Genomic DNA, 23,079 nt, shown 5'->3' with positions numbered 1-23,079 from the left:
CTTCCTCAAAATCCATAAGTCCAAAATGCAGAGCTGTTAATCAAATAAAAACAACAGTCAAGTTTCTTAGTTGAGTTATCCGTAGCAGTACACAATTACAGAAAGTAATATGTTACAGAAAAGGCAATTTTATTTCTCATCTTTCTACATTGTGAATGCATGATATAAGCATACCCCCTACAATAAATTCAGTTAATGCAGTGCAAGGTGCAATACACTCTAAAGTATGAGAGATTTTTATAATTTAAGAGAGAGCACTGAATGGTAGAGTACCTTAAGGCACAATCACAAAAAGGCATAACTTATTGCAGGATTTTTGCCAAGGTAGAAAGTTCACTCAGCTATCTTGATCCCATGAAAGGTATCATATGAGCATACTATCTCAGCTTTGTATCTCTACCATTCACCTCCCTACAGATGCTCATGGATTCCCACCTCAGCTGCTTCCCTGAAAGGGAGATCTAAAAAATGATGAGGAAGAACAAATCATCTAAATGATCTAGATCTTCTCTCCTCTGACTCAACTCCAAACTAACTTCCTACTCCAAAAATAACCAGCAAATGTCAGGTGTGATCATTATTTGAACAGACAACTTACACAAGAAATGCTAGCCAAATGGCATTAGGTTCCCACTCTGCCAGATGAGAGTGAGCTCTCACCATCTCTACATTAAGGAAGACCCTCTGTCTCCCAATAAGACAGATTTTGCAAGCTTAATATTCTTTGGGAGGTACATAATTTAGAAATGTTAAATTTTGAATGGTCATTCTATTGGGGGGTCCAAGGAAGGTACTATCAGTCATTTCTCACCATCTCTACATTAAGGAAGACCCTCTGTCTCCCAATAAGACAGATTTTGCAAGCTTAATATTCTTTGGGAGGTACATAATTTAGAAATGTTAAATTTTGAATGGTCATTCTATTGGGGGGTCCAAGGAAGGTACTATTAGTCATTTGGAGAAATTGAGAGAAACTTACCTGCCTTTCTTTTGTTATAGTGACCAGAGATTTTAAACCCAAAAAATAGCTTAATATTCTTTGGGAGGTACATAATTTAGAAATGTTAAATTTTGAATGGTCATTCTATTGGGGGGTCCAAGGAAGGTTCTATCAGTCATTTGGAGAAATTGAGGGAAACTTACCTGCCTTTCTTTTGTTATAGTGACCAAAGATTTTAAACCCTCTTTCTTTGAGAGGCTTGGGTTTCAATAATCAGGCCCTGTGTGAATCTTCTATGCCTTTCAGCCAAATTACTTCATTCTTCAATCAATTTCAAACAACAGATGTATATGACAAACTGCAACTTTCATCAGTATCAACTCAGTCAGTCAATGTCCTGCTGGAATGTCTGGACCAGCTGCATAAGAATTAGACCAGCCTGCATTGGTTGATGATGAAAATAGCTCCTCTAAACCAATCAATCTGGATATCCATGATAGGACAGTATCACTAGATTTTTTACTTCGTCGATGAAACCAACTTTGGATGTTAGAACTTAGAACAGCCCATAATACTCTATTATATCTAAAAAAAAGTTCCAGCAGATACTCTTAGCACTAGAAAACTCTCTGGACAGCATTATAGTCTGTATAATGGCAATCTTTCAGTGATCGATACTTGATGGCTATATCAATCATAGTGTTGAGCACAATTGAAAAACTCGGACTCAGCAATAACTTGGCAGGCCTAAAAAACTTTAAAACTCAAGACTCAGCGAAAAACCTGGCAATAACTCGACAGCTTCATCAAACATTTGAAAATAAATATTTTTTAAAAATATTCTTCAAAAACACATATATATTGAATTTGCAGAGCATGTTGATAATTTTGTGTGTTCCACAACATTTCAGGGACAGGAGCGCGGACAGGTGGATGGCAGTCCGAGGGCCATTTTTTGTCACGGCGAGTGGACGGAGATAAAAGTATTTTTAAAAATATACATATAACTGAATTTTTCAGATTATATATAGAGAGAGAGACAGAGAGACAGAGAGAGACAGAGAGAGACAGATTTGCCGTATGGAGAGGATTGTTCATTGTGTTCCACCCCTTTGTGACAATAGGCCTAATATGCTCCTTGTAGAAATGAAATCCAAGATCCTTGTCACCAATTGCTTGCTTCATTTGATCAAGCATGCTATTAAAACTCTCATAACTCTCTCCAAGGCTAAGAGAGTTTCTATCTACATACTTGATTACCCCCACAACAGGTGAAATAGCAAATATATTTGCAAACAACATTTAAAATTTTAAAAATTAGGACATTAACACTATTAATAATGAAAAATAAAATTTTAAATAAAAAGCAAAAAGTAAAATGTAAAACAAAGTACAAACTCAGCCAATTTTCCTTGACTGATATCGGGCCACCAAGTGTCACTAAGCACTCTTTCTCTCACCACCTTTACTTCTTCTCTCGTTGATTGAACCCACTTTTTCCACTCTCCACAACCACCATGGATTGTAGAGCATCCTACACCTCCAACATCCTCTCTAGCAAAATAAAATAGCTAGCATATCTAGTCTCAACTAGTTTGAGGAATTCTTTCATTGAATAAGACCAGAATAGTGCAAGTCAAGTGTGATGCTTACATACAAACATTTGTATGTCTCTAGCCTTTGCCACTACTACTTCACCCAATCTATTTTGCCAATGTCTTTCAAAGCATGTACACAGCATGGAGTCCAAAAAATATGTTTGTAAGCACTCTCAACCACCAACCAACTAACAAACATGAGCTGAATCTATCACAACTTGTACAATATTAGAAGACCCAACCTCCACTATGGCCTCCTTCAAAATGCCAAACTGGTAATCGGCATCCTTAAATTTCCCCAAACAATCAATAGCTCTAAGAAAGCATGAACCAACAAGGCATGTAACAATAATATTAATTATTTAATGAGTGGCCAAGGTCGAATATCAGTCCACCCATCCATGACAATGGAACAACCAGTCCTAATCTATGTTTGTCTCATCTCCTCCATCAACATGTTCACCTTTGAATATTGTTTGTCAAGGAGGAAGGTGCGCAATCTTTGGTCTCCTAGGGGAGCATAAGAGGGTCCAACTACCATTGCATTTGTCATCATAGCTTTGAAATAAGTGACCTTGCGAAATGAATGGAATAGCATGGGCATTAAAAAAATTGGTCATTGAATCATCGACTTGCTCACGTTTTTGCATATTCATCAACCCTATCATTGTATTTTTCTGACCTGCAGAAAAAGAGGCCTTCCTCTTCCCTCTATCACAACTCTCTCCAACTAACACATTGGAATGGTCATGCAAATCAATAGATAACCATTTCTTATTGTAAGTAGAACCAATGATTTTGTCTTCACTCACTCCAACCAACTTTGCAATTTCAACTTTTGTTCCAATATTACAATTTCACAAAACTCTAACCCCATGTCCACTCTCATACAATAGATGGGTTCTAACCCTAGTATAGATCCCACGGTAATCAGTTTTGCAAATATGACATAACCAATGCCTGTTGCCCTCTGCATTTTTACCCTTGATGATGGTCAAATTAATGGCAAATTGAACTAATGGTTTCTTACGGTTTAAAGGGTCTTCTGCAAATTTTTGAAGGGAGGGTGAAGGGCAAGTAAAACATTCTTGTGGAATAGAAAATGAGTTTGGATTTTCAGAATTAGAAGAAGGGTCTACTGATATTCTGTTTACTTCATTTTTAATTTCTTCATTACCCTCATGACTAGCACTACTGCTACTGCTCATTTTGTAGTGTTTTTTTATGAGAGCAAACTGAAATTTTGAAACTAAAACAATGAAAACATTTTTAAATTTACAAACTTACTAACAAGCTAAAAATTAAAAAACCTAAAAAAATGGCATACCTTGACAGTTGACACTATTGTTGCTTCAAATTTGCAGTTGTTATTTTGTTTCAGGCTTAGAGCTTTTGCAAAATGTGGCAAAATGTAAAAGAGAGGCATCCAATCTCACCTGTCAAACCCCCTTCCTCGTCCCTGCAACACCTAACTTGAACCAATGACTAGGAAACTCAAACCAATGGCTAGGCAAGATGGAGGAAACTTAAAAATGAAATTGTTTTGGAAGGAATTAGGGTGTATAAGGGGTGTGGGAGGGTTTGTGGGACCCCCACGCTCCTTTACAACCCAATAAAGTTTTATAAAGTTTAATGTTATTTTATATTTTTAAGCGTTGAAGTCTAGGATGATGCAGGGGACGCTTGGTCATCCCCAAGACAGTCGGGAGATGTCTAAGACCTCCCCGTCCATCTTGGGGACAGCCAAGCATCCCCTTTAGTTTTACAGGCATTTCCTAAATTGTGGACATATCCCCAGACATTTTGGAGTTTTTGCAAATGGGTGGGATAGTATGAGGATGTCCCCTAACATCCCACCGTGCCTGAAACTAAGGGGTACAAAGACACAGGGTCTCAGGGTGGGAATGCATCCCCATGTAACACAATTTATAAGTGATTTTATAATATATTTTTCTAGAAAGCTCTAAAGGAGATTATAAAAAGAGGATGAAGGGTTTCATATGGGAATTCTGGTATTTAATATTTTCTAGAAACCTCAGTTGTGGAGTTGAGCAAAGTTTAGCCACCATAGGATGAAAACCCTACGGAAAAGGTTGGTTTTGGGGATGAATAATCTTCCCTAGCCAATTGCAAAGGTGGATTTATACAAAATTCACATATGAGCTAACAAGTGAAGTTTGTGAGTGCATTAAGATATATTTCCTCAACAATATCTCTATTGAAAGCTTCAAGAATGAGGAAATCTTTGGGATTTGCAAGGCAAATAAATATTTCATGAGAAAATTAATATTATTCATGAGAAATCGAGGTGTTGCATTGAGGAGCTGGATCAAGGATTTGATGAAGTTGGCATTTCCCTATTCCAACATCTAGAGATCATTGGCGTCTGTTGACTCTAAAATTTAACTTCCAAATAATAGCCTTATGGGAAGTTCAGTGATTGGGGAACCACATACGCTTCACTAAACGACATCCAGGATTTTAGAAGTCAGCTCTTCAGAAAGGGTGGGGGAGAAAAGGGAAGGATTAAATCTTCAAACAGCAATCTAAATCTAAAGCGATACAACAGAATTTATAATGATCTAAAGTATTAGTTGGAATCTAGAAACATATCATCTCATAATAGAGACACATAACAGCATACTCTTTTCTCAATTAGACAGATAGAACAGAGCATGTAAGGTCATTCGAACACATCATGCAATATTTATATCCTTTTGTGAAATATGCTTATTAAGGCTAAAGAGAGGAACATGTATCTTACTAACTCAATATTTCCTACTGATTTCCCAGACAAGCATGATATAACATCCATTTATTCAGTATAAGCAAATGAAGGAGTAGAAAAACATGATTCAATCACCAAACAGTCAAAATGGAAACTATAAGAGCTACGCAATATTTTAGCAATTCATCAAACTCATTTGCACATAGAAATTTAAACATTCACTTAGATTGAAGCTCACAACAAAGGCAACCAATGGCACGGTCTCATATGCTTCTTTCATTCATGAAATGAAATAAAACTAAAATCTAAGTAATAACTACTACTGCTATTTTTGCTAAGGAAATCAGCCCTTTTTCCAACTCCAGAAGTTATTTTTAATTTGAAGCCCATGGGGCTATTTAAAAGGGATTCCCTCAAGGAATCAATCAAAACCCTAACAAAAAAGATTATGGCATATTTAGTGCATGACCAAAGCAACCATTTCTGCAAAATGATCCAAATCTCATCATCAGACCATTACTTCTCAACAGAAAACTTTCCAGCACACCCCTCAACTTTTAGCTACAACAGAAAAGATGCGGGGTGCCAAAACATGGGCTCACATCCTTTCGACAGGTGCCACAGTCAATCTTCCTTGGGAAAAACCTCCCTAGCTTTGCTTGCAAAGAGTAAACTTTATTCGGGATGATAGAGCCTAGGACTCAACTCGGACACTTGGCAAGATGGTGGCCTCAAATCATCTCCTTTCCTTGAAAACCTCTAAAAACCACATGAAGGCAACATGTGGCGGCATCTTGAAACATCCCTCCAAACTTTATTTTTCAGAAGAAGTTTGCACGCTGCTTTGACACGTGGCGGTTGCACGCGCCACCAAGGAATATTTGGGCTGAAACCTTCCACTACACCCAACCAACACATGGCAACAACGCGTTCTGCAACAACATAAGAAAAGGAAAGCAAAAAGTGGGAAGAAAAAGATAAGAGGAAAAGCCCGCGAACCTTTGTAGCTTAATCTACAACGTCTATTGTAAAAAGGTGAGTTTTAAATTTTATTTAAAAAAAAAAAATTAAATATTCCAGAGTTAGATGCAGCTACCTTGCTTTGCACCCACCTAGAGGGATCAACTTGATTCAAGGGCATTGAAAAGATTCCTATGTTAGAAATTAGATTTTTGCAGCATATTTTAATATGTTGGATATTCAGCAAATAAGACAAACTCATGGGTCCCAATTTCTAGCACAAAAATACAATCATGGGTGTTCTTGGTGTTTTCAACTAATTTCTCCTAAAACCCTCTAAAGGTTAGCCACTTATCATTCTCAAAGATTATTAGGCCAATTGCAAATGACCAAGGTTTAATCCTAAGGCTTACACCTTCTGCACGTTTGGTCCCGCAAAACCAAGGGGGGTCAAGGGGGGTAGCCCTACCACAATACCTCTTGATCCTAACACTTGAAATTGGTATTGCCTTAGCAGAAACATTCTCTATAATTCAATCGAGAATTTATAATATGATCCATGTTTGGCTAGATTCTTTGATTATTATCCTTTCAAAGTGAGAGATAATCAAAACCCTGACTACATCCTTTCAAAGTGAGAGATTATCAAAACCCTGACTACACTACAAACAAAAGTAAATTTGTTCATTTTTATTTTAAAAGTTCTATAACCCTAACTTCAGAAGTTCATTTAGATCAATGCCTTATTAGGGCCATAGAGTCAGATCAGATCTTAACATCCATAATTGCTTAGCAAATATTTCTCAAAACCCTTGGGCTAAATGAAAATAATGCATTACATCAATTTCCCCACCACTAATTTATTGCAGTTCTCCTTGCGATCCCTGAAACCATATTCCAACCCTTATATTCTGATTAAAGCAATTTAATCTTCCCCTTGGAAAGAAGCATGAACCAGAACATACACCATGATTACTCACAAAGATGAAATACAAGAAACTTATATTTCAAAGAGATCTAAACACAATTCGATGGAGACAACTACACAAAATAGATTTTAAAACTCCATTGTATCATCTGATTTTGAATACTTGCTTTACAATTGCGAAATGTTGTTTCTGTCTTTCTGCTATAAACACTTAAGTATGACACAATACAAAGTTGTTTTCCAAAATTCAAAAGTTCCCAAGGAAGGTACAATGGCTCTGATTTGCCTTTTATTAGAACAAGGGAGCGAACAAGCTTCAAGCCAATTATACAGGTGTCACATTTACATTTGACAACCAGTTCTAACAAATTATCCTAAAAGATACGATATCAGAAATTAGCAGAGAAGAAGAATAGAAAAAGGAGGTGAAGGAGAATATGGAACAAGGGGAGATGATGGAGGCTCTTGTACCTCTGGCTCAACCTTTTGAGCTTCTCCCTCCAAGTCAATAATTTTCACTCCTTTTCCCTTCTCTTGCTGTTCAATGGCCACTTTCAAATTCTTTGCAGTGGCTATTCTTGCCTTATTTCTTCACCAGCAACCTGATGTTGCTTTCCCTATTTAACAATTTGCCTTTTGAGCAAGGCCTCAGCACTTTCCATCAACTTTTCAATTCTTACAAAATGGTTCTGCTCATCACTAAAGAAACTAGGAAAATTTGGTTCCATTTGTTTTCTCAATTCCTCTGCCTTCATTGCCATGTTCCATTTTCTTCTTCTTTCATTGGCCTCTTCAATGGTGGCACAATTTCTAATCGTATCTTCTTGATAAAACATGACATGATCAAATCCTTTCTTTGCATGTGCCATGAATCCCTCTGGATCAAAATCTCTCTCTTTCATACCTCATTCTATATGATTGCAATATAGAATAAGTTGTCAAGGCCATCGTTGTTTGCAGCAGTGAAGTCTGAAAATTTAACTGATGTTGGAAAGAATGAACCTTTTCTACTCTTTCTGAAATGAATTTTATCAGCTTCATTTAGCTGCCATATTATTTCCAAGTAAGGTAATCTTCTTGACACACACTTTGGGAGCACATGGGACTGAACAAATGTGTAATATACCATGATTGCAGTTGTATTTGCATGGAGAAACCAATCTCCCCAATTATGTGAAATCCCAAGATCCTTTCTTCTAGCAGCTAGTCTAAGAAAATCCATCACATCTCTGGGAATTCTGACCTCAAGTTCACTAAAGAAGCACAAAATCTTTTGAATAAAATATTGCTCAAAGATAACAAAATCTGCATTTTCACAGTTCTTATCCCAGATATATGTCCAACATTGGACTGTAAGACATTTTCCTTCATTATCATACATTTTGACTTGCAACTTATCATCCCACAACCCCTTCCCTCTCCATAGAAACATATGACAGTAGGAAGTACCACTTGAATTCAAATCTATCAAGGTGTCCTTTAGCTTTCACAAATTGTTCATGCATTCCTTCCAAGAACGTTGCAAAATCAAATTCTATGTTTACCATTGGATCCTGAGGAATTGGCATTCGATGCATAGCATCATGACCTAGAATTTGGCACAATGTATAGTAAGTTTTCACAAAATAGTCCTCAAAGGTATCCAAGGCAAAAGGCTCTATTTCAAACTTAGATATTGGGATAATTTGCCTCTTTGTTCCCTTAATTCTAAATCTAGGGATTACCACACCCCTATATGGATGAATATGTGTTTTATAATTATCCTCAAACTTCTGCAAAATTATTGGTTTTCAGGCTGCTCTATTCAAACCAAAAACCTCAATAATGCCTAATCTTGACGCATTAATCATCTCTTTGCCAATGGCTGTCAACACAGCTCTCTTCCCAACATCATATCTTTGCACCACTATTCTCATGAAATCGGCATCTACAAACACTTATGGGACTGCTAGCTTTCCCATATCCAATATCCATGCATTCCTCATGGGAATCTTCGACTTTATCTTATGATACCAATGCTCAAACAAACTCCATCTTGTCTCTGGCAATTTGGCATCTCTAACACCAGCTAAGTCATCTAGCAGTCTGTCCTCTGGGTCATTAGGACCATGAGCTGGTATGGGTAGTCTTTTCCTTCCAATTGTTTGAATAAATCCTCAGCCATCTTCTAGGAGGATCCAGAAGCAGAAACTTTCTTACTTATTTTTGTTGTTTCTGTTTCTATGTGAACTAGGGTTCTGAACTCTACAACCTAGGGTTTTTCCTCAACTACCCTGGAGTCGATTTTACCTTTTGATTTCACGTAGGATTTGCAAAGCTCAAAATTCTGAACATAAAACTCAAAAGAACTTGAAAATTAGCTTCACTTACTGTTCAAACCAATTTTTCTTCAATTTCGTCTGCAAACCTTAGTTCTTTATACAATTCACTCCAGAGCTCAAATTAGCAATTTCAACAAGTGCAATGAATTGTGGTGATCATAACGGTCCAGACTACATATTATTTGCCAGCAACAGCCCAAAATCCAACCAATTCCAGTCATTTCGCCATTACTATATTTCGTGTTAGGACTGCACCAGTGAATTAGCCGTTCTTCAATTTTGAATGAGAACCATTGATTTCTAAGGATCGCAGCAAATCAGACATCTGAGATTAAGAGATATTGTTTGAAAAATCCTTCAACATAGGTGCAAGATTCTGGCCAATGAACATCTTGCAGGTTAGCACTCACTTTTCAACGAGTGGAGACATGTCACCATTTTGCAGCATCGTGGGGCTGACAAGTTCCTGACACCTCTAACACCACAAGGCTGCTACAAAAGCTTTTTCTGCTACGTGTCACCATCGTGCAGCATCGCAGGGCTGACACCACCCCGACAGTTCTGGCATAGTGAGGGCGCAATCCAATAAGATGCAAGCAAAGTGTTTCCCTTTTAAGAGGCTCCCAGGTCCCATCTTTGATCTAATGATTCACACTGCATCACAGGCCTGACAGCTTTGACTCCTCTGATCGCTGCGAGCGCATGCTAGCCATTGATTAAGCCAGTAAAAACAAAAAATAAGACTTAGGAAAATTATACTGACAGATTAGGAAAAATTAAACATAACTAGAACAGCAGGTCACTAAAAAAGGGGGCTGGTAAAGAACAACTTATAACCCTTCAAGTTATAACTTAAAAACCCGGTAACTGGCAAGAGCAAGTCAACATGAAAATAGAACGAGTAGGGTTTAGGGTTTTAGCTCCAAAGCTAAAGGTTTTCAGGACTTAAAGGTTTAAGACACAGACTTTGACAAATTCAAACCAGGGGCTCAAAAGGATTTTTAGCCAAAATTTGAAGGTTCCACCAGGTGTCATTAACTACGGTGGTTAATAATAATTTAAAAGAGGGATCGCCAGCTGTTTCAAAAGCATTTAAAAAGTATTAAGTCAAGATTCGGGAGGATTTAAAAGGTTTTTGCTGAAGGAGGATTGGTATTAAAAGGTGACAGAGGGCCAAATAAGAAGTTGTGGAGTATATTCACCCCATATTGAAATGCTAAAATTTTCTGCCAACATTCCTTGAAGCTGCATGGGAGTATCAAGCACCGTAGTTGTCCGACGTGGAAATTCCCAACAAGAAGTCGCAGATAAAGAAGCTAGCGTAGGAAATAAAAAGTGGATGCTGCTGCCTCAATATAACCAAGGTGCATAGCCTGTATATGGAGGTGGACCAGGGAAGGAGAATTTTATCGGTCATCATTCTAAGGACTGAACCGGCCCAGCACTTTCAACTCCTATGACACCTACAAGTTACAACAATTATGGGTATTCTCTTAATTGTATTCCAGTTGGCATGTTAAGTTTTTGACAGAATGTAGATTCCAGCTAATTGATAAATACAGTGATAATTCATGAATATGAAACATTTGGTAGAGTTGTTATTAAAACTGTTTGCTTAATACTTCTCTGTCTTAAATTATATGAACTTCCATCTGTGAATAATTTTTATATTTGAAAGAAGAGTGACAGCTACTCAGAAATGTTGAATGATTCCACATTCCATCAATTGATTGACGAAATGCCAACAAGTTAAAAATCAGAAATAGTGCAAGTTCGTGGGAAAAATTCAGGTAAGGATCTTTACAGCAGAAACAGAAAACAATTTTTTCAGTGACAAAACTACAAAAAATTAGCACTGCTAGCCCTTTAGAATAGTAGGGGGCTAGAATAAGCACAGGCAGCTATATCCTCAACATTTCCCACCTCAGTATGGGTATACATGGGGTGTACTAAAAGGAACAGGCTGGGATATGAGCCCATTAGAATAGTAGGGCCCTTAGAATAGTATAGGAGCCCACCCACAACCACACCCTTTTATTCCAGTAGGCACCAGTTCTCTTCATCTGGCAGCATTGCATCAATATGGATCAAATAATCCATTGGGTGTGCATTCAAAGATGGATAAAATCGCTTCTTATCCCTATTCTTACACAAAGGATCTAGTAGGTCGGGTAGCTTCCGCTATCTTCTTTTCCATTTGGATTTCAGAAAAGAAGAGTAGCAGCCACAAATGGTATCTGTTCACACTAATTGGTATTAGAGCTTCTTGTTTGAACCTTTCATGTTGAGTATCTTTAAGCCCTGGAGAAGTCAAATTAACTTCATTCTTTGTAATCCAGATGATTAAGCACTTCTTAGTTGAGTGCTGTGGGAAACTCTACAGGTGAATGCAATTCTATAATGTGCATTTTGAAGCAATTTGCAGAGCAATTGCAACTGTCAAGATACCATTGATGTTGTTGGTTCCCTTGAATGTCCTGAAAAGGCCATAATCTTGTAAATTTGCAAAGAGGAGATAGTGGCAAGAGAAGGCAAGGCTTTATTCTTTTGGAACATTCCTACATTCGATTTCTCAAGGGTAAGAATCCCTTTGGGTGTGCTCTGTCTTTGTGATGTGTCAGTTCTTGCTTTGTTCCATTTCATACATACTTTAGTTTATGTCAATTACAACACTTAAACAATTCATTTCTAAGAATATATTGTCTGTCTTCGTAAGTAGAGATGCAAAAAGAATGGCATTCAACATCAATTAAGCTGCTAATGAATAAAAAAGATTTGTGTTGGTGAATTAGATGTGGACGTCTATGCTTATTATGGATCATTTAGGACACCAACCATGAATATCTGTACTCCAATGTTAGTTAATTCAGAGTCTCTATGGAAGCTAACATAATGAGAAAACAAGAAATAGAAAACAATCAATCCTTAATATGTCATAAGCATATGTTTGTGCCAATGCAGGGCATAGACACATCATAATAGCTTCAAAGGGATCCATTATAAAAAAAGTCTATTTTATGCTTATAACACTAAAGTTAATCAATTGGCATTTTTCATTAATTTTGTTAAGTCTCTTTGCACAGACAAATTTCAGGTATTTTAAAGATTATTTATGAGTATTTGGGAGGCTTTTGATAGAAATCCTTTTTGCTACGTGAGAATGGTGTTGGTATTTTGGTATGGTTTTGTCATTGATGTCAACACCTACTGAAACACTAGCACTTTGGAGATCCAGCAACATTCACCGGCAAGCAACTATTGCACAGTTACTGGTATATGGTTCAACGGCAGGATATAATGTTCACCGACACTTGGAATGATATGGAAGACACTTGGTAATGTCGAAGACATCATGTGGACACTTTGTTTTGAAGAATTAATCATTGGCATATTCAGATTTGCATATTTGCTTTTACCGGCAAATAGGTCCAGGGTTACCTAGGGTTACACCGGCAGGTTTATCTTTTCCAGATCAGTATGGCACGCTATGGAGATGATTTATTACTGTTGTAAATGCATTAAGCTGACATGTTCAATCGGTTATTGCATCGGATATTATATTATTTGTAAAATGTTTTTATTGTAATATCTTGTAGAGCTGACCTACTAAAATTGGTCTTAGGTTATGATATAAATGTAAGATCTTATTTGTAAGATCGAATGTGGGATGCGAAAAAAAGGAATTGTGAGAAGGTATATGCGAGATTAAGCAGAGGTATACACGAAGACATCATTTGAAGGTGAAGCTAGGTTTTTGTAGAAGCATATCAGCATTACACCGGTACTGAATCCAACATATGAAGATGCTATTTTGTGCAGTACATTCTTATTGGATTTAACCATCCAACTGTAGTCAGTGTGACTCCCATTTTGTGATTGAGCAGTGAGCTCTAGGCTATTGGCCTTTCTGCATGTGCAGACACCATTTATGTACACTTACCATCTACAGTAGTATCATCTGATTGTGGGTAAGGTTTCCCACCGTGGTTTTTCCCCTTACAGGGTTTCCACGTACAAATATTGGTGTTATGTGTTGTGAATGACTTTATGTTTATGTTTCATGCATTAATCTTTACCGATATAGCAATTTACTGTTAACACTGTCTACCGGCATACTTAACTGGTTTACCGGTATTAAGCATTAAGTTGGTTAAATGGTTTTGGTTTAAATTTATTAGATAGTTGATTCACACGCCCCCCCCTCTCAGTTGACTCCGGGACCTAACAAATGGAAACTGAATATCTTAAAGTTTATTGGGCATGTGAAGAAGACTAACTTGTGCATGGGGATTAAAGACCATCATGGGGTTTCTCATGATTGAATTAGCTGCATCAATAAGATTTGAAGGGGCATGGATTTAGTATTGGGTGTCTCCATTCATTACGTTGGTATTGTGATTGGCTGGTGCATCAGGAATATAGAAGGGTGGCAGAAGGGTTGGTTGACCACATGGCATAATATCTGGGGATATTCTTTGGGTAGACTAGCTAGGATTGGAGTGGGTGGTTCCTCCTTGAGGGAAAACGTCTAACCTAGAGCATTTTACCTTTTAGTGGGATGCCAAATAAAGTATTATCATTTGCAAGTAAAGTTCTATGCATGAAAATCTCTACAACCCAAACCTGCAATAAACAATTCACCAAAATATAAATTTGATACTGAGTAAGCCAACATGATTACCTGAAACTATGCATTGATGATACCAAAAACTTTGTTGGAACGGTAAAAAATTTGGATTAGATTTGGGGTGGGAATTAATAGTGGTATCAGAGCTGAGGTCTCGAGGTCAAGACGTGCAAAACATGGTGGGTTGTAATATCCCTCCATGCGGAGAATGCCCAGTGGTGGGACCCTGGCAGCCAAATGTCTATACGAGCCTGACGTAAATCCTCAGAACTCTTGGGTGGAATGCCAGCAGGGCCATCTTTAATGCCTGTGGGTGTCACCCTAGCCACAAGTCCAAGCTTTTGGCGTAGAGGTTGGGCCTTACTGGTATCAGAGTTGGTGAAACTGCCAGCCTATGAAGTTGAGTGTTGAAATGTGCATCAGATTTGGTGAACTTCAGTTTGGAAAGCAACTTTTTTTTATCAGGAAAACATTATTGCAACTAAGAGCAAATATGAACCATGGGTCCTTTCTTCAAAGACTTCAATGATACATTTAAGTGTGTCCAACCAAGGAACTTACAGAAAGAAAAGATAGTAAGAAATTGGCTCTTAATAATTGTAATTGAATTGGAGTCTGCACAATTTCAAGATGATGTTCTTAAATTGAAGGAATTGGAAACATTTTTGTCCAAGGTAGACCAATCAGAATGGAGGATTTTGAATTGGGCTTTGAAACCATCAATGCTCACTTTGGTCGAGCACAAACTTATGGGACATCCTCGTGAAGATGTAAGACTTGCAATTAATGCATGTCTCACAACTCCTGTAGCACCTGACAATGATGATGTGATGAAAAAGATTCTAAAGCTTGATTACTGGAAGCTTTCATGGGTTGGATAATACCAGAAGCCCATCTTTTGATAAGAGGGCTAAGATTCTATAAGTTATGGCTAAGGTTAGGCCATGTCTCATTTTGATTGATCTCAAGTGTGATGATATAATTCTCCAAATGTTCCAATGCTTCTTTAACAAAATCAGAAAACACCATTCAGACAATGTTAAAGCGGCCATGCTAACTATATTGTGTTTGATTTTAGATGAAAATGATGATAACTCCAAGCGCTTGCATTCTGACTAGTTGGCCATTTGGAGGAAGGAGCTGGATGTCTCCCCTATAGCTTATGAGTTCTCAAAAAGATTGATTGAGCAAAAAATTGAGAAGTTCAAAAAACAGTTGACTGAAGAGGAATTGATTTCACTGGGTTAATAGGTTACAGGATCTCCCAAAAAGAGCAAGAACCAAATGAGAAGAAAGCAGTGATGTTTCACATGTTAGGAGGCTTGGACACCTGATCACACGTGGGATCAATAAAATAAGTGAATTATTGTAGCCAAGTGATGTTTAGGTCAAAGAAACAGTTGAGGCTATGGAATTTGTAGAAAATGGCCTAACTCAAGAAGGGAGTATACTGAGTCCCAAAATGACTCCAACAAACTGCATGCATCTTCTTATGATGAGGATTTGTTTAACAATGACAACAAAACAGCAACCTTGGCTATACATTCAGATCAGTCCAACAAGGATTTTGAGGCCTATTATGCATTTGGCAACTCCATTGAAAGATTTGATGAATCATGTGTGATTTCTAACAACAGTTCACTTACGCATGATTGTGTTTTGGAGGCCAAAACAAGTAACTTGAAAAATCCCAAATTTGATGAGGAAGCGGATCAAATTGAGGACGCCTACATGATGAATTCAGAAATGGAAAAAATCAATGGTTGTTGAAAAGAGGTTTATCATATGAATCTGAAATTATTGCAGCATTTGGCAAATTTCCTTTTGACCAAGGGACTTTCCTAACTTGTGAGCCTAAACTATGCAAAGAAGGTAACATTGAGGGGGTTGATTTGGAGGACCCATCAAAAAATGTATTTCAAAATGATGGTTTTGAGACACATAGTTTGAAGAACAGCTGAAGGTCACTGAGAATATGATTGTTGTAGCCTTAGTATATTTTGATGGCATTCAAAAGATCATTGATAATCTCTACTGGAAGGCCCAAATTAAGAGGAGATAGAAGGGCATGGAAGGTGAATTCTCTCTTGCAGATTTGCAGGTGGTTAAAGGAGCTCTGGGTCAATAAAATCTGATTATTTGCAATTACTTTCAGACAGGTCTGATCTTCAAGATTGCTAGAGTGTATGTTGATGCAATCTAAGGAAAAGAGGATGAAGTTAATAAGCTCACCTTAGAACTTCAGGATACTAAGGAGACCTTGAAGAATATGTTAATAGCTTTTCTAGAAGTAGAAAATCAGCTTGTTGTCACTGCATAGTTCAGGGAGCAGGAAAATAGAGAAAGGGCAAAGGAACTCAAGCAAGTGATTGAAGAGCTTGACCGAAACCAAGAAGACTTTGACTTAGAGCAAAGTCCTAAATTGGCATTTTTAGATATGGTTTCAGCTGGATAGGTGGTCTAAGTTAGAAAGTGGGAATACTTTCCAGTTTGTTGATAACCCACTATTTGTGATGAGTGCTGATTTGACTTTTGATAATCCACTCATTGAGTTAGATGGTGAGGTGACTCTTGTTCTTGATGACACAAGTGAGGTGTGGAATCCAAGTGTGGTGTGTGATTATAAGGTGAATCCAACTAAAATGTCTATCGGGCCACCTAGGATCGTTGATGGTTTACTTCCTGTAGTGGACGATTGTGGGTTAGATCATCATGGGCTGGCAGTTGACCTTGTGAGTACCACAAGGAAAAGAGTACTATTGTGGTCTACAATTGGATGGGTTGGATACCATTGATGTTGAATCTGCAAGTGTTGTCAAATGCATTCTCGATGGGGTCCACATGCAAATCAGAGTAGCACAGCGCCTACATGGTGGAGTCACTCATTGTGTTAACATCTATGCACGAGACCATTTTTATGGCTTATTGGTGAGTAATGATGATGGAAGAAGCATCCCATGGGGAGATATGGACCTAAAAAGTGAAAATAATGTTGTTGTTTCCTCTATTTCCAGTCTTCATATGAGTCCATTTGAGTTCCTGCAGGTGGTCTGGAGAGAGATTATGAGTAAAACTTGGTCTCTAACTGAGTTGGTGAATTTGGGGAAGACACATCTAGCCAAGGACATGATCCGAAAATTCATTTTGGCCAAGACTATTTAGTATTGCAGTGATTGTTTTTCTTTGCAAATGTTGTATTTTAAAAATTCAGACTTGCGTAGCTGCAGATTTGAACAATTTCATTCCAATCAGCTCATTGTCAAGGTTAGTTTTTGGCCTTAGATGGAGAGAATGACAGGTTTGACTAACCAGTTTCAGTGTTGGTTGGATTTTCAGGCACCACATCATTGTAACTGCTTATATTCAGCTTGCACTTATGTTTGGGACAACATATTAGATTTCAGTGACAATTACCATGTGGGAGTGCAAGAAGTTGGGAATGAAAGAGCTAATGTTGACTATTTTGAGCTTACTCCTACGATGCCTTGGATTGATTTCTTCAAAGAGCAATTCTCTGAGGAGTTTACCAAGTTTTTGAACTTTTTGATTGCTCTTCTAATAGGTGGTTTTTAGGAGCTCCCTTGTACAGGTGTCCAGCAAGGCAGTACTTTGATTTCAGTTTGGTTCAATCTGGTGATTTTGGAGTTGAGTTGGTGTTGCTTGAGGACAAACAATCTTTGGGAAGAGAGGACTATAATGTCCCCATTTTCAGGTTCTTGTGCTTTACAATTGGCTGTCCTTCTAGGTGTGTGTCAACCATATCAAAGTGGTCGTTTGATGTTATCATCAAGTTTAAATGGCCTAGAGGACTCAGAAGGCACTTTCCAGGTTTATTTTCGGCTTGTGTTGTGTTCTCCAAGATTCTTGGAGAAAGAATCTATTTACAGGAAGTCACCCAATCGGGTACGATTATCACCATTCATCATTGATAGCACTCCTGTGTAGTCAGTTTTCAATTCCAATGCATTTCAATTGTTTCTGCAACTCAGGTGCAATTTTGAGCTAGCTACATTTAATTAATATTTCTAAGGCTGTCATTTTAAATAAAATAATTTTTCAAGCATCTCAGTATAATAGCTCATTGGAAAGAGAATGGAAAGTTTTAAATGTTGGATGCATAACCTTGTGCCTAAAGTGCTCAGAATAATCAACTATTTTATTAAATCATTTTTTGAGGTTAAGGATTAATTATATAATAAAAGTGATTTTATAATGCCCTTTTTGGAAAGTTCTAGAGATGGTTATAAAAGAAGGTTGAGGTCTCATTTTTATATATATAGAAGATTCTGAAGCTTGTTTTCTCTGCGAAGATTTCAGACATTTGTGTCTATGGCAAAACTCTTGCCTGCGAGACGAAAACCCAAGGGTTTCTTGGAGCTAAAGACAAAACCCCTCTTGCTTCACCAAGAGGATCCACATAGGGATCCACAGGGCGTTGAATGGTCCAAGTGGGGACGAAAACCCTCATTTCTTGATACAGATTTAAAGGTGAACTCAACCAAGGTTTGCATTTGAGCATAAAGAGGATCGTCAGTTTGGTTAATTGATTGAGATTTCTCATCAATTTTGTTAAGTCTCTTTGCAGAGACAAATTTCAGGCATTTCGAAGATTATATATGAGTTTTTGGGAGGCTTTTTATAAACTCCTATTTGCTACATGAGAATGGAAAAATCAATATCTTAAAAGTTTATTGGGCTTATGAAGACTTATTTGTGTGTGGGGATTAAAGACCATCATAGGGTTTCTTATGATAGAATTAGCCACATCAATCAGATTTGAAGGGGCGTGAATTTATTATTGGGCGTCTCCATTCTTTAGGTTGGTTTTGGAGGTCGATATAGTGATTGGCTGGTGCGTGAGGAATATAGAAGGATGGTGGAGGGGTTGGTTAACCACATGGGGTCAAAGGAGCTCACTGGGGAATCCATGGCATAATATCTGAAGATATTCTTTGGGTTGACTAGCTAAGATTGGAGCGTGTGGTTCCTCCTTGAGGGAAAACGTCTAACCTGGAGCATTTTACCTTTCAGTGGGATGCCATTACTGGAGCAGCGGGGTCGAATGTATTGCAGGGCCCTTATCAAGCCATATCTGCAATTAGTCGCTGTTCATTCCTAACATTTGGTCTGCTAAATACCTGATCCGTGGACTGGGGCAGCATATTCATACTTGGGTGATACTTTTGCAACTTCACCCTCAGTTAAAAACTTATTTGCTGCTATGTGGAGACTCGGATCTTCATCACATATGTATGAACAGGCTGTTATAATACTTCAGGTCAGAATAATAATATATTTACATTCCTTTTCTGGCTTCATCCAAGGAAATAAACATCGATATGGTATTAAATACTCAAAGGTTTGACTTCTGTATAATAATATCTTCAAATCAGTTCAGATTTTAATACTGAAATTTAGCATTCATTCACTGTACACTGGACTGTGATTTATTTTCTGAGTTGTGTAAACATCCCAACTTCTGCAAATAAAGTATTATCATCTGCAAGTGAAGTTCAGTGCATGAAAAACTCTACACCCAGACCTACAATAAACAAATCACTGAAATATAAATTTGATATTGAGTATGCCAACTTCATTGCCTGAAACTATGCATTCATAATACCAAACACTTTGTTGGAAGGGCAAAAAATTTGAATCGGATTTAGGGTGGGACTTTACACTTATCCAGAAGAGAGAAATTACTAACAGCCTGAGATTATCCATGATGCAGACAGCAAAAATGTCTTGACAGTGGAACCATGTGACTGAAAGAAGGTTAAGCGTAACCTGGTGCTTAAGATGAATTGGTCCACAAAGAAATAAAGAACTAAAGAAAAAGAAAGTTAGAAAAGAAACATGAGTACCACATTACTGAGCACTCTATAATAGTATCGCAATTCTTAAACAGATAGATTACACTAATGACAATACAACATTGTAAACAATTTCCTTTTAAATAAAATCAGAGTAAGAATTAGTCCATTCTGAAACATTATTGCTACCTGAATGTAATCAAACCACCGCATCAGATTCGGAACACTTCTTCTGTCAGCAGCGGAAAGTGCAATCTGCAAAGCAATTCAAAATTTCAAACAAACAAGTTAAGCTTCTTTTATAGTCATGCAATAAAACAATTAATAATTCAGCGAGAACAAGTTATATCATCTTTAAAAGGACCTTTTTTGCTGAATCCAAATATATTATGCCTTCAAATAATTTAATTTTTGACCTTCAAATGATACCAAACAACGAAGTGAATTAAATCCAATATCTTTACCCCATGCTTTCAAGAAAGGGTGTCACATGCATCCAACAAGATTAACACAGAGATGCAAGGCACACATAACAAAGTGCCTGTCATTTTTCCAGTAAATTTGTACATGACACATATGAAGGATTGAGTCTGCAAAGATTCGTACCACAACATCATGAAGTGATATCCACACGATCACATCAGCTACAGAAGGGTTTAATCCCTTGGATGCAAGAACTGACCTTTGCAGTAAATTTTCATTGAAATTCTTTAATTTAGACAAACCAGAGTTGGAATCTAAATGAAAACTGTTTGCATATTCTAACCATCTGCGAATCTGCAAAACAAAAGGGAGTACATTAATGTTCATAAAATATGAACTAAAATTATGGTTTTCCTACTAATGAAAGGCAAATATTATCACCTCTTCATGTTCCTCAGAAGAGGTGCCCAAAACACTTTCTTTTCCCGATGATGTTACCAAGTTTGTGCATATAGATTTAAGGTCTGGCCATTCTAAATAAGCTTTTGGTAAAGCATCCTGCATGCACCAAACTTGGCAGTTAATGTTAATGTAAGAGCCATCAGATGTAATAGTCATCCATTCTAGATATAATAGTCAAAGAATTAAAATAACAAAGAAAGCAACAATTAAAATTCAAATAACAATCATCTACAAATTTATTTTGCTGGACTTCTTATCTAAGAGCCATCAGATATAATAGTCATCCATTCTAGATATCTTACATTTTTTAAAATCAAACAAATAACAATGGGGGACCAAAATGAATTGAAAACAGAACATTGGTCAAGAATACGTACTGACAGAATAAATATTATGTATTCCAAAATAGCCACTAAAGCACTAAAATAATCACAAGATTGAAACAATCTTTCTAAATTTTTAACCAGGAAGTGTCTCTGTAAATCGATTCCCCCTGTTTAAAAATCAATAAGAATCCACGAGAACAAAATCTTAACAGCATTGACCACAATGATTTGAACCAAAAGTTAGAAGAGGACTGCCAATCAAACTTGGCAGTTAATGTTAATGTTGTTACTATAGACTGAAATGAATCGTACATTCACTATTAAGGTTTAAACAGGGAGGTATAATTGGCTTGCTTCTCGGGTATCGTCTATTAGAACCACAAACAAACAGGTCCTTTATATAAGTTTTTGGGCAGTGTGACTAGAGAAGAACTAAAAACATAGAAAGCTCGGACCAGAATGTCTGGCAAAAATCAAGCGCTTGCTGGCTGGAATTTGGTTTTTCTATGATTTCAACGCCGTCATGAATGGCACTCTCAAAAATAAATTCTGACCGATAAAAGAGAGATATTTTAGAAGGAGCTTCCAGCTAGAGGGTTGGCTTCTTGATTGAACCCAATAGAGTCACAGAGAAAGAAGAAGAAGATGATCAGTGTAGGAAATACAGAATAGAGGACTAATTTATTGTTTAGAAGACAGAGCAGACCAATCTGTGTACTAATGTCGGTTGCATAAGAGAAGTGCAAAAGATGGTTCCTTGGGAACTGTATGGTAACTGTAATTGTGAATTGGCGAAAATTGCGTTTCCTTTGGGTCTGCGTACAATAAATGAAAGCGGGATTGAGCAATGCAGACTACTCATTGGCTTTTATGAGGAAGACTTGAGCTTTGAACATTTAGTGGGTGAATTATATCGTTTCTATACAAAATAAATTCTTCCACTGAAGCCACAGTTGATAAATATTACATGACCCGCTGTCTGCCTGAACAGGGAAGATAATGTCGTTGGAGAGAAGAGAGAGTGAGTAAGAATGCTGCACTTACAGGAGGAAGATTGATTGAAAGATATTTGCAGAGAACCGTTATGCAAGCTTGCTTGCGCTTTGCATCTTCCAACCCTGCATCGTTCTCCCTGCCCATTTTAGAAAACCCGGCTACAATGAATTGCTCACTCCTCGCTTCCCTTGGAGGTGTTGGCACTTGCTATATATAGTTGTTGCTGTGCTATACGAAAGACCGTTCTCCTCGCCCATTTATTTTAGGTTTAGTGTGGCATTTTTGTATACAAATTTTAATTTGTTGTCGTTTTTTAGTTAAACACAGATTTGAGGTCATTTATCATTTCCCAAAAGAAGAACTTAAAGTTCAAAATTAATTATCTATGCCGTTTTTTTAATGTTTTGGGTGCATTTTAATTAGTATATTTATATTTTTTTTAAATATGTGAAGTATATTTAGAGATATCAAATTTTCAAATATCTATCATTCATAAATATGAATAAATCATAAGATTTCTTATTAAAAAAATAAAGAAAATTATAAATTAAAAATATTCAATTTTATACGTATGTATATTTTTACAATATACATGAAATCTATAATATCTAATGGTTGTTTGTGATGTAAGGGCTCTATTACATTGATCAATTGTCAAAAAATGGATGAGCTAACTTAGACATATCCAATTATTTTATTTGAAATGTTTGAAAACCTTTTTAATAAGAAAGATATAGATAGAAGCAGTTGAATGTAATATAATCTAGAGCTTAGCAATTGAATCTAGTGAAAATCAAGATATATAGTCATTTTTTTATTTTTTTATGACAGTGTACTTAACCCTAAATATGTATTTATTGGAAAGGGCTTTTCGTATAATGTCCCAAAACTTGACATCATCTTGTTCTTCATGCTTCAATGTGTTTAATACTTTTGTCGTAAGACCCATAATTTCTT

At 37.0% G+C, this 23,079-nt stretch overlaps 1 protein-coding gene across 4 annotated transcripts in view; it reads right to left on the bottom strand.

Moving 5' to 3' along the window:
• The window catches only part of LOC131061665 (uncharacterized), a 93,862-nt gene extending 71,469 nt beyond the window's left edge, over positions 1-22,393 (bottom strand). For all 4 annotated transcript variants that reach the window (XM_057995479.1, XM_057995478.1, XM_057995476.1 and 1 more), the window contains exons 1-4: positions 22,171-22,393; positions 20,780-20,896; positions 20,522-20,692; positions 20,105-20,170 (exon numbers count right to left, since the gene is read on the bottom strand). In XM_057995479.1, coding sequence (XP_057851462.1) covers positions 20,105-20,170; positions 20,522-20,692; positions 20,780-20,896; positions 22,171-22,266 — 450 coding nt within the window. In that variant the 5' untranslated portion in view covers positions 22,267-22,393. The remainder of the gene's footprint in view (positions 1-20,104; positions 20,171-20,521; positions 20,693-20,779; positions 20,897-22,170) is intronic.
• Between the last annotated feature and the right edge of the window lie 686 nt (positions 22,394-23,079).

This window comes from Cryptomeria japonica, chromosome 7 (genome assembly GCF_030272615.1).
Source record: "Cryptomeria japonica chromosome 7, Sugi_1.0, whole genome shotgun sequence".
In the NCBI taxonomy this organism is placed as follows: Eukaryota; Viridiplantae; Streptophyta; class Pinopsida; order Cupressales; family Cupressaceae; genus Cryptomeria; species Cryptomeria japonica.
This window is presented reverse-complemented; position numbering and strand designations above follow the sequence as displayed.